The sequence below is a fragment of the Rhineura floridana genome, chromosome 20, assembly GCF_030035675.1.
Source record: "Rhineura floridana isolate rRhiFlo1 chromosome 20, rRhiFlo1.hap2, whole genome shotgun sequence".
Lineage (NCBI taxonomy): Eukaryota > Metazoa > Chordata > Lepidosauria > Squamata > Rhineuridae > Rhineura > Rhineura floridana.
Genome location: NC_084499.1, coordinates 18,736,473 through 18,750,034, shown reverse-complemented (window position 1 = coordinate 18,750,034; position 13,562 = coordinate 18,736,473). Strand labels below are relative to the sequence as shown.

Here is a 13,562-nt window from a genome sequence, read left to right as displayed (position 1 = left end):
AGCATGCTCTTCATCTCTGACCGTGGAGGTGGAACATAGCCATTATGGCTAGTAGCCATTGATAGCCTTATCCTTCATGAATTTATCTAACTCTCTTCTAAAGGCACCCAAGCTGGTAGCCATCACTATATCTTGGGCTCTGGGCTGTGGTTGTATTTGTAGGAGTAGAAAGGGGTGTTGGACTCCCATCATCATAAGAACATAAGAAGATCCTGCTGGATGAGGCCAGAGGCCTATCTAGTCAAGCATCTTGTTCTCATAGTGGTCAACCAGATGTTTCAACGGGGGGCCCACAAGCAGGATATGAGCATAACAGCACTTTTCCCACTTGCAATTCCCAGAAAATTGTATTCAGAGGCACACTGTTTCCAAAAGTTAAAGTAGAACCTAGGGTTGTGAGGTTTAATTGGTAAATGAATCGACTAAAGCTTTAGTCAATTTGTTGGTGAAGGTACATTTTAATCTTTGAGACTAAGGTCCAAGGGCTTGCTTGTATATATTTTGGAAGCTACTTTGCGTCTGGTATGTTGACTGTAATCATGACTCAAACAAACTGTTTACAATCCCTCTACACTCACACAACCATGTTGCAACTCAGGATAACAGGGCATGCATCTGATGAAGTGGACTGTAGCCCACATAAGCATATGCCCCCAATACCTTTGTTAGCCTTCAATGTGCCGTGAGACTCTTGCTTTTGCAGCAGGATTTTAACACGGCCACCCAACAGGACATTGCCATTTGTGTGCTGTGAACATTTATGTAAACTCAGTTGATGTTCCCCAGACCGAGACTGCAATCCTACCTACACAAAGGGTGCTTCCAGACAACTTGTTTATTGAACAGTTGTTCTGATTTGTTTGCAGGCAGATTAGGCGATATTGGTTATTTAATGACCATGCATTCTGATTTGTTTGCAAGGAGGTGAGGTGGCATTGATTCAAAGCTAAAGCTTCTCCATACTTTCCAGGACCTTTTCCTTATCACAAAAATGTTGGAAGTGGGGCAAGAGCAACTCCTGTTTGGGTTTTTTTGTTTGCACTCCAGAAGGAAGATAGAGTTAGGGTCCTCCAGTTGGCTAGGCTTGCCTACCTTTACCTGTGCTGTTCTCTACCTACCTGGATGGTTCTTCAACCATCCAAGGAGAGCGGAGACATCTTTGTCTTTGCTCTCTCTCTTGAGCCATGAGGGCAATATCCACGTCTGGGCATTGCGCCTCCAACGTAGTTAGGTAGTTAGAACTAGGTATGCCTTTCCTATCTACTATGTATTTCTATAAATAAAGTCGCTTTTCTTATTTTACTAAGTCTTAAGACTCCGTGATCTAAATGCAGGGTAAAAGCCTGCTTCTTAGGTAAATGCACACACTGGCACACACGCAGCTCAGACCACTGAGGATCTCTGCATATTTCCATAACGAAAAAGGCTGATCTTTCGAGGAAGGAGGTTTGTTGGGCAAGACCTCCCAAACAGCTATGACCGCCCAACCTGAATTTGCTGAGTTTGGATTGAATCCCACCTCAAAAACTGCAACAGTCTGGAATTGCCCAGAGCCCCACTGAACTTAGTAGGGATTACTTGGGAGTAGGGATGGGTGACAATTTCAATTCAGTTTGCATTTCAAGCAAAATTAATCAAATTCGCATTTTCTGAAACAATATGAGAACCGAAACACAGCCGTCCTTCGAAATTCACATTTATTAGAATTTTGGGATGCAGTTCGCCAACTAAACATTTACAAAAAGGCATATATTAGGGGAAAGTGTGCATAAAAATGAATATATGAAAATAACATGCAAAAAGGCATGAAATGATGAGAAATGGCTTGCAAAAATGTGTACCTTTGTCAAAACTGCCTACACACGTGTTTATTTGGAGAAATTTGGACTGAAATGGTGGAGAATTTTCATGAGGATTATAAAAACAACAACAACACAGATTGCCGCAGAACTGTAGAGGACTGAATTTAGCATTAGAACAGTGAGAACATGAGAGAACCGAAATCGACAGATCTTTCCATCCCTACTTGGGAGTAAGCATGCACAGTAGGGGTGGCTTCTGCACACTCAAACCGGGAGCAAGAACCATTGGAAATCGGTGGGAGTCGACATGCATACGATCGGCTGCAGAGCAGATGCATCCAGTAAACGTTCCTTATCGAGCTAACCACCCTGATTATTGCTAATATTGGGGGAGGAGAGAAACCGGGCAGAACTGAGTTCTGATTATCAAAATCCTTGGAGGGCAGTGCAGGGAGGATTCTGCTACAGGGAAATTATCCAATTTTGACTGTTACAAGGTCTGCTGATTTGAGAGAATGGGGTAAGGGAGAGAGAGAGGGAAGAACAAGAATGGCTTTTTAAGTTTATCCTGCTCTTGGCTTTATGTTTTTTTGGGGGGGGGCTGTGATCCCCAAGGCAGTTCCACAGAGATCTAGCATCCAATGATGATCACGTATAGGGCGAACTGCTGCATGTTGGCCTTCCTACAGGGGGTGGAAGGCTCCCAGAGAACTAGAATGAGACAGGGGATGGATGCCAGCTGAAACAAAGCAAGAGGGGGGATGTTGCTGTGCAGCAGAGTGCATGATTTGCATTTATGAGGTTCTGGGTGTGATCTGCAGCCTTCCCCACTCTTACTGGAGGCTGGAGGAAAGACCTGGAGAGTGAGCCAGAGGCTACAGTGTCAGCAGCTAAGGATCTGGACTGGGTTCCTGGCCCTGAACCTAATGCTGGTAATCAGGGAACCACCAAACCTTAAAACTGGCAGCCAAAAGCCCACTGAACCAGATCCCGTAGCACCAGGGCCCATAGAACTGGAGCCAAGACCATCACAGATGGCTTCCTCCAAGCATGAGGAGCAGATTCCTGTTCCTGGGCTCCTGCTGGGAGGAAGGGCGAGATATAAATCAAATAATATTAATAATAACAAACAAGCAAACAAACAAACAAATAAATAAATAATAGCCTCTCACAGTACCTAGTTGGTCCGATGGCACAGGGAGTGCACCGGGGTGGCCAGGGGGAGAGGTCATGGAGCACAGGAGAAGGGCCTATCTTCAGACTAGAGGGTTGTCCCTTTGAAAGGCATCAGTTCTCCAAATAGGGTTGGAGGCCAGGGAAGGTAGGCAGGAAGCAGAGGCTCAAAAGTATTGGTTCTCTTCTATTCGGCCCTGGTTAGGCTTCATCTTGAGTACAGCATCCAGTTCTGGACACCTCACTTTAAGAAGGATGCAGACAAACTAGAACAGGTTCAGAGGAGGGCAACGAAGATGATCAGGGGACTGGAAGTAAAGCCCTATGAGGAGACACTGAAAGAACTGGGCATGGTTAGCCTTCAGAAGAGAAGACTGGAGATATGATAGCACTCTTCAAGTAACTTGAAAGGTTGCCACACAAAAGAGGGCCGGGATCTCTTCTCGATCATCCCAGAGTGCAGGACAGGGAATAATGGGCTCAAGTTGCAGAAAGCCAGAATTTGGCAGAACATCAGGAAAACTTCCTAACTGTTAGAGCTGTACGACAGTGGAACCAATGACCTTAGGAGGTGGTGGGCTCTCCAACACTGGAGGCCTACAGGAGGCAGCTGGACAGCCAACTGTTGGGGATGCTTTAATTTGGATTCCTGTATTGAGCAGAGGGATGGACTCAGTGGCCTTATAGGCCTCTTCCAACTCTACGATTCTAGAAGCCCTCAGCTCAATTCCAGCCCTTGTCAGGACAAGTTGCTCAAGGGGAGCTCTCCATGGTGCTGAAGCGACTGATCTGTCTTGCCCCATGGGCTCCATCACAGGACCACAACAGGACACCAAGCTGGACTGTTGAGCTGGTACCTTCTTCCCTGTGGAGCAGAAACGAGGGACCTTTTTCAGCCCAGGGGCTGCATTCCCTTCTGGCCAACCTTCCAAGGGCCACATCCCAGGGGTGGGCAAGGCCCAAGGCAAAACTGGGCCGAGCAATTAATATAATATTTACCTTTGCACCATAGACTAGTTCTGACACACTCTCCCACACCCCTCTCTATCCTCCATCTAGGCAAGCAAGAAACATGATTTGGGTTCAAGGACACCACTTCAGCCAGGCAAGCACACGCAAGGAGTGTGCAAAGCAGTGAGAGATGTGGCCAGGGGAAAGGGCCAGTGGGCCTGGTAGAAAACCCTGCAGAGCCCCATTTGGCCTCCAAGCCTGAGCTTCCTTATCTATGGTCTGCAATCAACACAGAGCCTACCCGCAAACAGTTATCCTGCACATCATGTTAAAATGCTTGCAACATCCCCAGCCCTCAGATCCACCCTCCCCACTCCTCCAAGGCCTTGGGTGTTCTTCTGGTGCAGCTCTGGCCCTTTCCAGCAGGGCTTGACAGGAGAAATTCCAAGTGGCTTCATACCCTGGGGCCAGATCTATCTGTCTCCCTCCCCTCCCTTCCTGAGCAATTTGCCTCCTTTCGCCCTGCAGCAAGGCTAACCATGAGCATCCTTTTGTCTCGCCTGTCTGGAGTACTGAAACCTTCTAAGAACAGGGTTGGAGGCAGACAGAGATGTTCAGGGACCTGGGTGCCCAGATGCACTGAGGGGATGTCAAATCAGGTCTCCCCCCTCCCCACTCAAAGCAGTGCCTCGGGGCTCAGAGCTGCTGTAGCGAGAAAACCAGGCGGTGCAGTCTCAAGCTTAGAGTCTCCTTTCACCTTTGTGCTCAAAGCCTCATTTCTCTGACTTTTGCCACAAGGGATACGCTGGAGGTTTGGCTGTTTGTTTCTGGTTTGGGAGCGCTAGCCTTTTGCAAGCACAGCCCTCCAATCGACACCCTTGCCATGCGCTAAAGCATGCGTGTGCAAGCAGGCACGTGCACACATCATTTCCTGCAAACGTCCACATCCCCTGTGTGATTCTTCAGTTGATCCTACAGGCCATTGCTCTTTCCCATAGGCCAGTGCAGAGCTCTTTCCCATAGACTATTGCACATCAGCTGTTGCACAGTCCTCTTTCAGATACACGTCAGCAAATGCACCCACAGGCGCCTTTACACATTGTATCTTTTGTGCATATTCACAGTTTCCCTTCTGAAATACGAGAGGGCCCATCTGTACTGCCATTCTGCCAGCTTTTGAAGATGCGCCTGTTTACACCGATGCCCCCTTGATCTCTTAACCCGAGTGTTTTAATTGCTGTGTTGTCTTAATGTGTAATTGTTTGACTGCATACTTTAATGCTGGACTATTATATTTTAATGCTTTCATGGGGTCATTTTACTGTCTATTTTAATTAGGGCGTATTTTAAAAATTATTTGTATTTTAACAATGCTGCGCCATTGATTTTTATGTTTTGTGATGTAGCAGTCACCTTGGCTTTATTTGTTTATTAAAGACATTTGTATACTGCTTAATCAGGACATGGTAGGGTCATCGGTGGCCCATTGTAATGAGTTTGCTGGTCACTTCCAGAATAAGATCTTATGCATCCGCCGGGACTTAGACTCTCAGTTTATAACAGTTGATCCTAATGAGGTGTCCGGAGCTCAGTCTGGTCATGTTTTATTGGATGAGTTTCAGTTGGTTCAGCTCGAGGACGTGGACAAGGTGCTTGGACAGGTACGTGCTACCACTTCGGTACTAGATCCTTGTCCCTCTTGGCTAATAAAAACTAGCAGGGATGGAACAGCTGGCTGGGCCAGGGAAGTGATAAATGCCTCTTTACGAGAGGGAGTGGTCCCTGGCTGTCTGAAAGAGGCGGCGGTGAGACCACTCCTGAAAAAACCTTCCTTGGACCCAGAAAATTTCAACAGCTACAGACCAGTAGCAAATGTTCCATTCTTGGGCAAGATCTTGGAACGAGTGGTTGCTGGCCAGTTCCAGGCGTTATTGGATGAAACCGATTATCTAGATCCATTTCAATCGGGTTTTAGGCCCGGTTTCGGCACCGAGACGGCCTTGGTCACCCTGTATGATGACCTATGTCCGGAGAGGGACGGAGGGAGTGTAACTCTGTTGATTCTCCTTGATCTCTCAGCGGCTTTTGATACCATCGACCATGGTATCCTTCTGGAGAGGCTCGCGGAGCTGGGAGTTGGAGGTACTGCTTGGCGGTGGTTCCGCTCCTACCTGGCGGGTCGTCTCCAGAAGGTAGTGCTTGGGGAACATTGCTCGACACCGTGGGTTCTACAATGTGGAGTCCCGCAGGGGTCAGTTCTGTCTCCCATGCTTTTTAACATCTACATGAAGCCGTTGGGTGCGGTCATCAGGAGATTTGGAGTGCGTTGTCATCAGTACGCTGATGACACGCAGCTCTACTTCTCCTTTTCATCTTCTTCAGGTGAGGCTGTCAATGTGCTGAACCGTTGCCTGGCCGCGATAATGGACTGGATGAGAGCTAACAAACTGAGGCTCAATCCAGACAAGACTGAGATGCTGCTGGTGCGTGGTTTCTCTGATCAGGTGGTGGATATACACCCTGTCCTGGACGGGGTTACACTCCCCCTAAAGGAACAGGTTCGCAGTCTGGGAGTTGTTTTAGATCCTTCCCTGTCACTTGAGGCTCAAGTAGCCTCGGTGGCACGGAACGAGTTCTACCAACTTCGGTTGGTAGCCCAGCTACGTCCCTATCTGAGTAAGGAGGACCTTACATCGGTGGTACATGCTCTGGTAACCTCGTGTTTGGACTACTGCAATGCGCTCTACGTTGGGCTGCCTTTGAAGACAGTTCGGAAGCTACAGCTAGTGCAAAATGCGGCTGCCAGATTGTTGACAAGGACCAAGCGGTCCGATCACATAACACCTGTTCTGGCTCGCTTGCACTGGCTGCCAATATGCTTCCGGGCCAGATTCAAAGTGTTGGTTTTAACTTATAAAGCCTTATACGGTGCGGGACCACAATACCTGCTGGAACGCCTCTCCCGATATGAACCTGCCCGTACACTACATCTGACTCAGAGGGAAGCTCGGAGGGTGGTAACAAGAACTAGGGCCTTCTCAGTGGTGGCCCCCAAACTGTGGAATAGTCTTCCCGATGAGGTGCGCCTGGCTCCGACATTGTTATCTTTCCGGCGCCAGGTTAAAACTTTCCTCTTTTCTAAGGCATTTTAATCTAACTTTAATTTTAATTTAGTTTTTAAAACTTGCTGTAACTGATTTTAGATCTTTCATTCTTTTATATGTGTCCTTGTTGTATTATATTATGGGTTCTTATTGTGTATATTTGTATTTTTTGCTGTACACCGCCCAGAGAGCTATGCTAGTGGGGCGGTATAAAAATCTAATAAATAAATAAATAAATAAATAAATTTGCATTTCCAAGCAGTGTACATAAAAACAAGCCCTACATAAAATAAAACAACAAGATCATGCAGTATCTTAAAATGCCCACTGGAACAACAAAACCTGTGTCATGTGCCTGACTTTCAGCAAGGAGGGTGTCTGTCTAATCTCAGTGGAAGGGAGTTCCACAGGCTTTGGCCCACTATATTGAATCTGTGGCTTCTAGTCATTACAAGCGATACATCTGAGTCATACTTGGGACTCACCCAGAGATCTCAATGATTGGGCCCAGGATATAAGGGACCAGGCAGTCCTTAAGATATCCTGGACCCAAGTTGTTAATTCATACAAGAACCTTAAACCTGGCCTGGGAACATATGAGCTGCCAGTGCATGCTTTTAAGCACTGGAGTGATGTGTCGACAGTAGTGTGTTCCCATCAACAGCCTAGCCACCGCATTTTGCACCAGCTGAAGCTTCTGGACCAGGTGCAAGGTGGGTAGCCCCATGTAGAGTGCATTCATAAAACACTGGAGAAAAATCTTTTAAAACAATTTTTAAACAAACATCCTAAAACATTTCAAAAAGCGTCTTTTAAAAAATATTTTGAAAAATCTTTAAAAACATCTGAAACTGCAGCCCCAACACAGACACAGACTGTGATAAGGATTCCGCTTCAAAGGCTTGTTGAAAGAGGAAGGTCTTCAATAGGTGCCGAAAAGATAGCAGAGATGGCGCCTGTCTAATATTGAAGGGGAGGGAATTCCAAAGGGCAGGTGCCGCCACACTAAAGGCCCAATTCCTATGTTGTGCAGAATGGACCTCCTGATGGCATCTGCGGGAGGCCCTCACCTGCAGAGCTTGATGTGTGTAGTAATGAGAGAATGTGTTTGTATTTTTTAAAAAAAATCTAAACTACCCTTCATTCAAACAGATCCGAGGGCTGCGTACAATACTAATGACAGCAGCAATAAAGTTACAACATAAGCAAAATGTAATCCATGATAAAAAAAAAATATAACTCCTTTCAAATGGCTGACACTCAAAAAGACTGTAATTTCGATACCTTTCAAGCCTCTTTTACCCGGGGGGGGGGGGGGTTGGTTTCCAAAGCTGTGGCACCACTGGAGTAATATTAGCATTCACATTAATAACATTAACGTGAGATAAGAGTGGGAAAGAAATCAAATAAATATTAGGGGAGGGTCTGTAGCCCAGTGGCAGCGCATCCGCCTCGCGTGCCCCCTCTCTGAAGCCCTGGGGGTCTGCTGCCAGTCAGTGTAGACGGTACTGACCTAGATGGGCCAATTCAGTATATGGCAGCTTCCTAGGTGCCTAATAACGTGCGACAGAATGGAAAAGCAATCGAATCAATGCACAAAGTCTCTTTCCAAGATGGTCATGAGGGCACGCATGAGGCCATGTGCAGGCCTGTGTGCCCTCACCCACTCTGACGCGTTCGTGTCCAGCCTTCCACTGGGTGGACCACAGAGTGGTGCGCACACGGTGCGACAGCGACTTTGCACAACACCACTGGACAACTGTGCATGCACGCCCTGCAAGCAGACGCTTCCTGATCTGCAGACTTTTTTCCAAGCTAGAGCACGTTACCTACACACACTCTCTCTCCCCGATGCACATTTGCACTTGGGAAGCCACAGGGAGACTGCGAGGATCCCTCGCGAGTTGCTTCTCCTACGGGTGCACAGGTGCACAGCTCATCAGCACCTGCACTCGAGACAGGTCACTCCTCTGCCCTCCTGCCAGGCCGCAGTCTTGCAGAGGAACCCTGGGCTACTTCTTTTTTAGAGGTGGCAAAGGGCAGGGGGCAACTGCAGGGGACCAGCTTCAACAAAAAAGGATTGGGAAAAGAGCAGCGTGCTTTCGGAGAGGGTCATTGCTGTGGTGGCAAAGTAGCACACCACCTGGACAGAAACGCATATTTCCAGAGGAGGATTGGCCAGCAGGGCAAATGGAGTGCTGTCCCACCAAACTCAATCCTCAGCCACACACACGCCCCTGCTTGCCTTCCTCCTTCCAACCAGTCTAGGGGCTGGCACTGCCTGCCAGTGTCTTCCTCCTTAGCCTCAATATTGTACCAGCAACAGGAAGGTGTCAAAACTAGAACGGATGGGCTCTTGTTTTGGGTGCCTTCCGCCCCACCAGTCCCAAAGGGCATGGCAGCCACCCCTGGCTATTTCATTTCCTCTGCAAGAGAGAGCCTCCGAGCTCACAGGGGGAGGCATTAGGTGCATCTGTAGGTGCTTTTTGGGGAAGGGGAATGTGCAAGCGGCTGAACCAAGGGGGGTGTCTTGTTTCGCCTCTCCCTGGCCTGCCTATCGGTGTGCCCACCTTGCAGCCCAGCCACTGAGCCAGGGAGAGAGAGAATGACATTCTGCCTGTAAATAAATGAGCTAAATAATTCAAGGCGGATTTTGCCAACAGCCAGCAACAGAGGTTCCCAGCGGGTCCCCGGGGAAGCGAGGGCAGCCGGGAGGGAGCGTGCCGCCTGGCATCCGGGAGTTGGCACTCCACAGAGAGCCCTGCGCCTGTGCCAGCCTCTCGTAAGCAGGGACAACGGTGCCAAGGCGGAGGGGCTGCTATCCGCTCAGCTCCCCCGAGCTTCGGAGAGCACCTGCTTCCAAGAGTGCCGCGGGCCATGCACCTGCGACCCCGGCCCCCCCTCCCCAGCCGATGACCGGATGCCACTCAACCTGGCCGGATGGTGAAGGAGGGGGGGCGGGGGAAGGCTTGAAAAGTAAACCATGTCTCGGAGGTGTGGGCAGCGGTGTGCATTTGGGGTGTCCCAAATAATTATACGTCTTTGCTCTCCCCCCCAAAAAATTTAAAAATACGGACACACTGCAGTCATGTTGCAGGACAGAAGACATGAAGGGGGGAGGAGAGGCATCAATAGGAGGCTCAAAAGTTTGGGGGTGGCTGTTTGTTTTTGTTTTTAAAGAAAGGGGGGCTCTCCTATCCTGACCTGTCCACAAGACCGCATCCTTTCCTTCCAGAGTGACTCCAGAGTGATCGCTCCATCTTGGGAGGCAGATGAACAGCAGCGAGGAGCAGGGAAACGTTGGGTGCTGCCTCACCCCGCGCCAGACCCTTAGTCCACCTAGCCCAGAACTGCCAACACTGACTAGCAGCAGCTCACCAGGGTTGGAGAGGGGACCTTCTCAGCCCTATCTGGAGACTCCAGGGATTGAACCGGACAGCCTTCTGCCCTCAAAGCAGACGCTCTAAGAGAGTTTCTTATTTAGCCTCACATTAACTACCCAGAATTGCAAGGGGGGGTAACCAGGGGCGTAGTCGTCTAGGGTCTTGTGGTGGTCATAGACCCCTTACTTTTTGGGGAGCAGGGTCCCAGGAGGGTCCCTATGTCTCCAGCATCCTACTAGCCAATCAGAGTAAAAGGCGATGAATCAGCCACTGAGAAGATTCTTCTGAGTAGCTAACGGTCTCCCCTTTCGTGCTTATAGGGGCATCTGTTGATATGGGAGAAGGCATTAACAAAGACCTCGTTCTCAACCCAGCAGCAAAACAAAAAGGGGGGAGGGGGCATGGCTGTGACTAACATAAAGAGACCCCACACTTCTGAATTTGCCACTGCGCTACCGGGGATAACAAACCCGGATTGGACCTCTCTCTCCCGCTCCCTTTCTCTTGCTGTGCCAGTTTCTCTCTCCTCCACTCGCTTCTCTCTCGCCTTCACATCCCCAGCCCTCCTTAAAATAAAAATAGTTTTTTTGGGGGGGGGGGAATGCTTACCTGGGATTTCTCCTGCGGCCCGTCCTCGAGCTGAGCCGCTCCCCCCACGTTCTTCCACCGATCGTTGACCATCTTCCGGAGAGGGGGCAAAGGGGCTGGTGGAGGAGGTGAGGGCGGGGCGCGGTGGGGGGCACCCAGAGGCGCGATGGGGAGAGCCGAGGAGCCAAGAAAAGGGAACAGGTCGCGTTCCAAAGGCAGAAAGGCAGAGAGAGTGGGGCGGGCGGGAGGTGGGGAGAGAAAAAGCTGAGGGGGGGGACACCCCGAGCGCGTTTGCCTGCAGGTGGGGTCCTTCCTGCAGCGTGGAGGGTCTCCTCGCCTCCTTTCTCGCCCGGCTTAGGGACGCAGCTGCGGCAGGTTTGGCCGCCGCTCAAAGAAGCTGCCCCCCCTCCTCTCTTTCGCGCACTCGCTCGCCAAGGAGCGCCCCCCTCCTCGCGCGCGCTCTTTTTTGGCCAGCGCCGGACAAAAGGAGCCCCTTTCGCAGGAGAGAAGGAAGGGTCCTGCTGGGGAGGGGGACCCCGCCTGGGCGGAAACTTCTTCCCCTGGGAATGCCGGCGGAGGGAGGGAGGGAGGGAGAGGAGGCGACAGGGGATGCTCTTGCCGCCGCCTGGTTGGAGCTCTGGGCGCTTCTGCTGCGGCTCCACGCGACCCAGAGAGAGAGAGAGAGAGAGACGCGAGCAGTAGTGTAGTCGTGCGGGCTCTCAGGGGATCTTAGACCCCTTACTTTTTTTGAGAGCAGGGTCCCCAGCAAGGTCCCTGTGTCTCCAGCATCCGGTGAGGCAATTAGTAGGGAAAGGGAGTGAGTTGGCTACTGAGAAGAGTCTTCTAACCTGCTTTCCTGCTGACTGGAGACAATCAGAGGGAAAGGAGGGGAGTCAGCCCCTGAGAAGGCTCTTCTGCTCCCCTTGCATGCTCCGCGGAAGGTTGCGTAATCTTAGAAGGGGGCGTGGCTATGAGGGGGCTTGGCTGGGGAAATCATCAAGGGACCCTGCACGGCTGAGTTTGCCACTATGCCACTGGGCAAGGGAGTAGTCGTCCAGGGTCTCAGCTTCTTATGTTCCACTGAGAGGTAATGCACATTTCCATCTATGGAGAACGGGTGGGCTGCAAGACCATTAAGTCCGGGGTCTGAAATTACCTTAATGGCACCACTGATTTAAGATAGAACTAATCCACGTTAGGGGAACTAATGGGCCGTTTCTCTCTCTCTCTCTCTCTCTCTCTCTCTCCCCCTTAAACTGTCACTTAATCAACTTGCATTAGCCACTTAATCAACTCAAATTGCATCAGCAAGTCTCCTCCTGCAATACTGAACAAAAGCGAGGAAGGCATGATTTATTTATATGTAAAATATTCAGTCATTCAAATAATACCAGTAAAACAATTCAGTAAAGGAAAGTATCAGCATCAACAACAACAATAGTTTTATTATTATTATTATTATTATTATTATTAATTTCCTCCTAGTAGCTCAGGACAGCCATGATAAAAAAAATTCTGCAGCCTGTATAATTCTGCATAACAGATCCTTTTTTCCACAAATACACCCATATTTTGCATAATCGATTATGGGGGTTTTTCTGATCATGGGGGATGATTGAGTGATATTTGGGCAGCCAGAGAGGAGCTCTGCTGCTGCTTTCTTCAGGTAAGGTTGCTATTGTTAACTCAGTATAGGTGGGGAAGTCCTTTCCATCAGACACTTGTTTTCCAAAAACCCTGCATGGGGGCGGGGGGGGGGATGCAGCCATCTATGCAGAGAGTCAAATCCTTCCAGAATCCAGATTTTTTATGGGGGGGAGGAAGGAACAAGTAGGAAAGAAAACAGGTTCTGGTCAGATGGAGCAGGAAACGGAGAGTGTTTGGCGGCAATAAAATCTGCTGCCAATTAAGGAATTTATACCTGGCTGCCAAGGCTGTGATTGGAGAGTGCATTCTTTTATCTTCACCACATTGCATTGGAAGAAAATGAGCAAGGCTGCGAGTGATGAAATAGCCAAAACACACCTGCCATGAACAGACAGGGCATGTTGCAGCTCTGCAGGAGTCCAGGGAACACATAAAACATGGCACCGTTTTCTCTGCTTTTGGAACAAAACCAAGTTTCTAGCCCCTGTGGCTGCAAAAGGTGCAGGCGACGCATAGAGGCACGGCAAAAGCCAATGGGGTGTCATTTCTCAGCAGCCGAGGGCGGGCCTTCAGGGCCCTCCACACACTCTTCCAGATCCTCCATCCAGGCTCTCAAGAGGCGCTATCAGGGTTTGACGACGCGTTCCAGCCAGGCCAAAACACTCTCAGGGAAGGTGCACAGCAGGGCTGGTGACAGAGGAGGCCTGGGTGGGGGAAGAGGTGTTGCTCAAGAGGGGATGTGGACTGAGCAGAGTCCCAAAGGCCTGGAGAGCCAAATTCGACCCTGGGGTTTGAGGGTCACCACCCGATGTAAGGGCTAATTGACTGGGGTGGGGTGTTTCAGTAGAGTTCTGCTCAGCCCTTTTGACAAAGAGAGAGGAAGCCAAAATCTGGTCAATCAGCCATTCAGGAGG

General features: G+C 49.7%; 1 protein-coding gene across 1 annotated transcript in view; it reads right to left on the bottom strand.

Annotated features, from left to right (window-relative positions):
* FIBCD1 (fibrinogen C domain containing 1) overlaps window positions 1-11,094 on the bottom strand; it is a 66,438-nt gene extending 55,344 nt beyond the window's left edge. The window contains exon 1 of the mRNA XM_061603881.1: window positions 11,023-11,094. Within this exon, the coding sequence (XP_061459865.1) occupies window positions 11,023-11,094 (72 nt within the window). The remainder of the gene's footprint in view (window positions 1-11,022) is intronic.
* Between the last annotated feature and the right edge of the window lie 2,468 nt (window positions 11,095-13,562).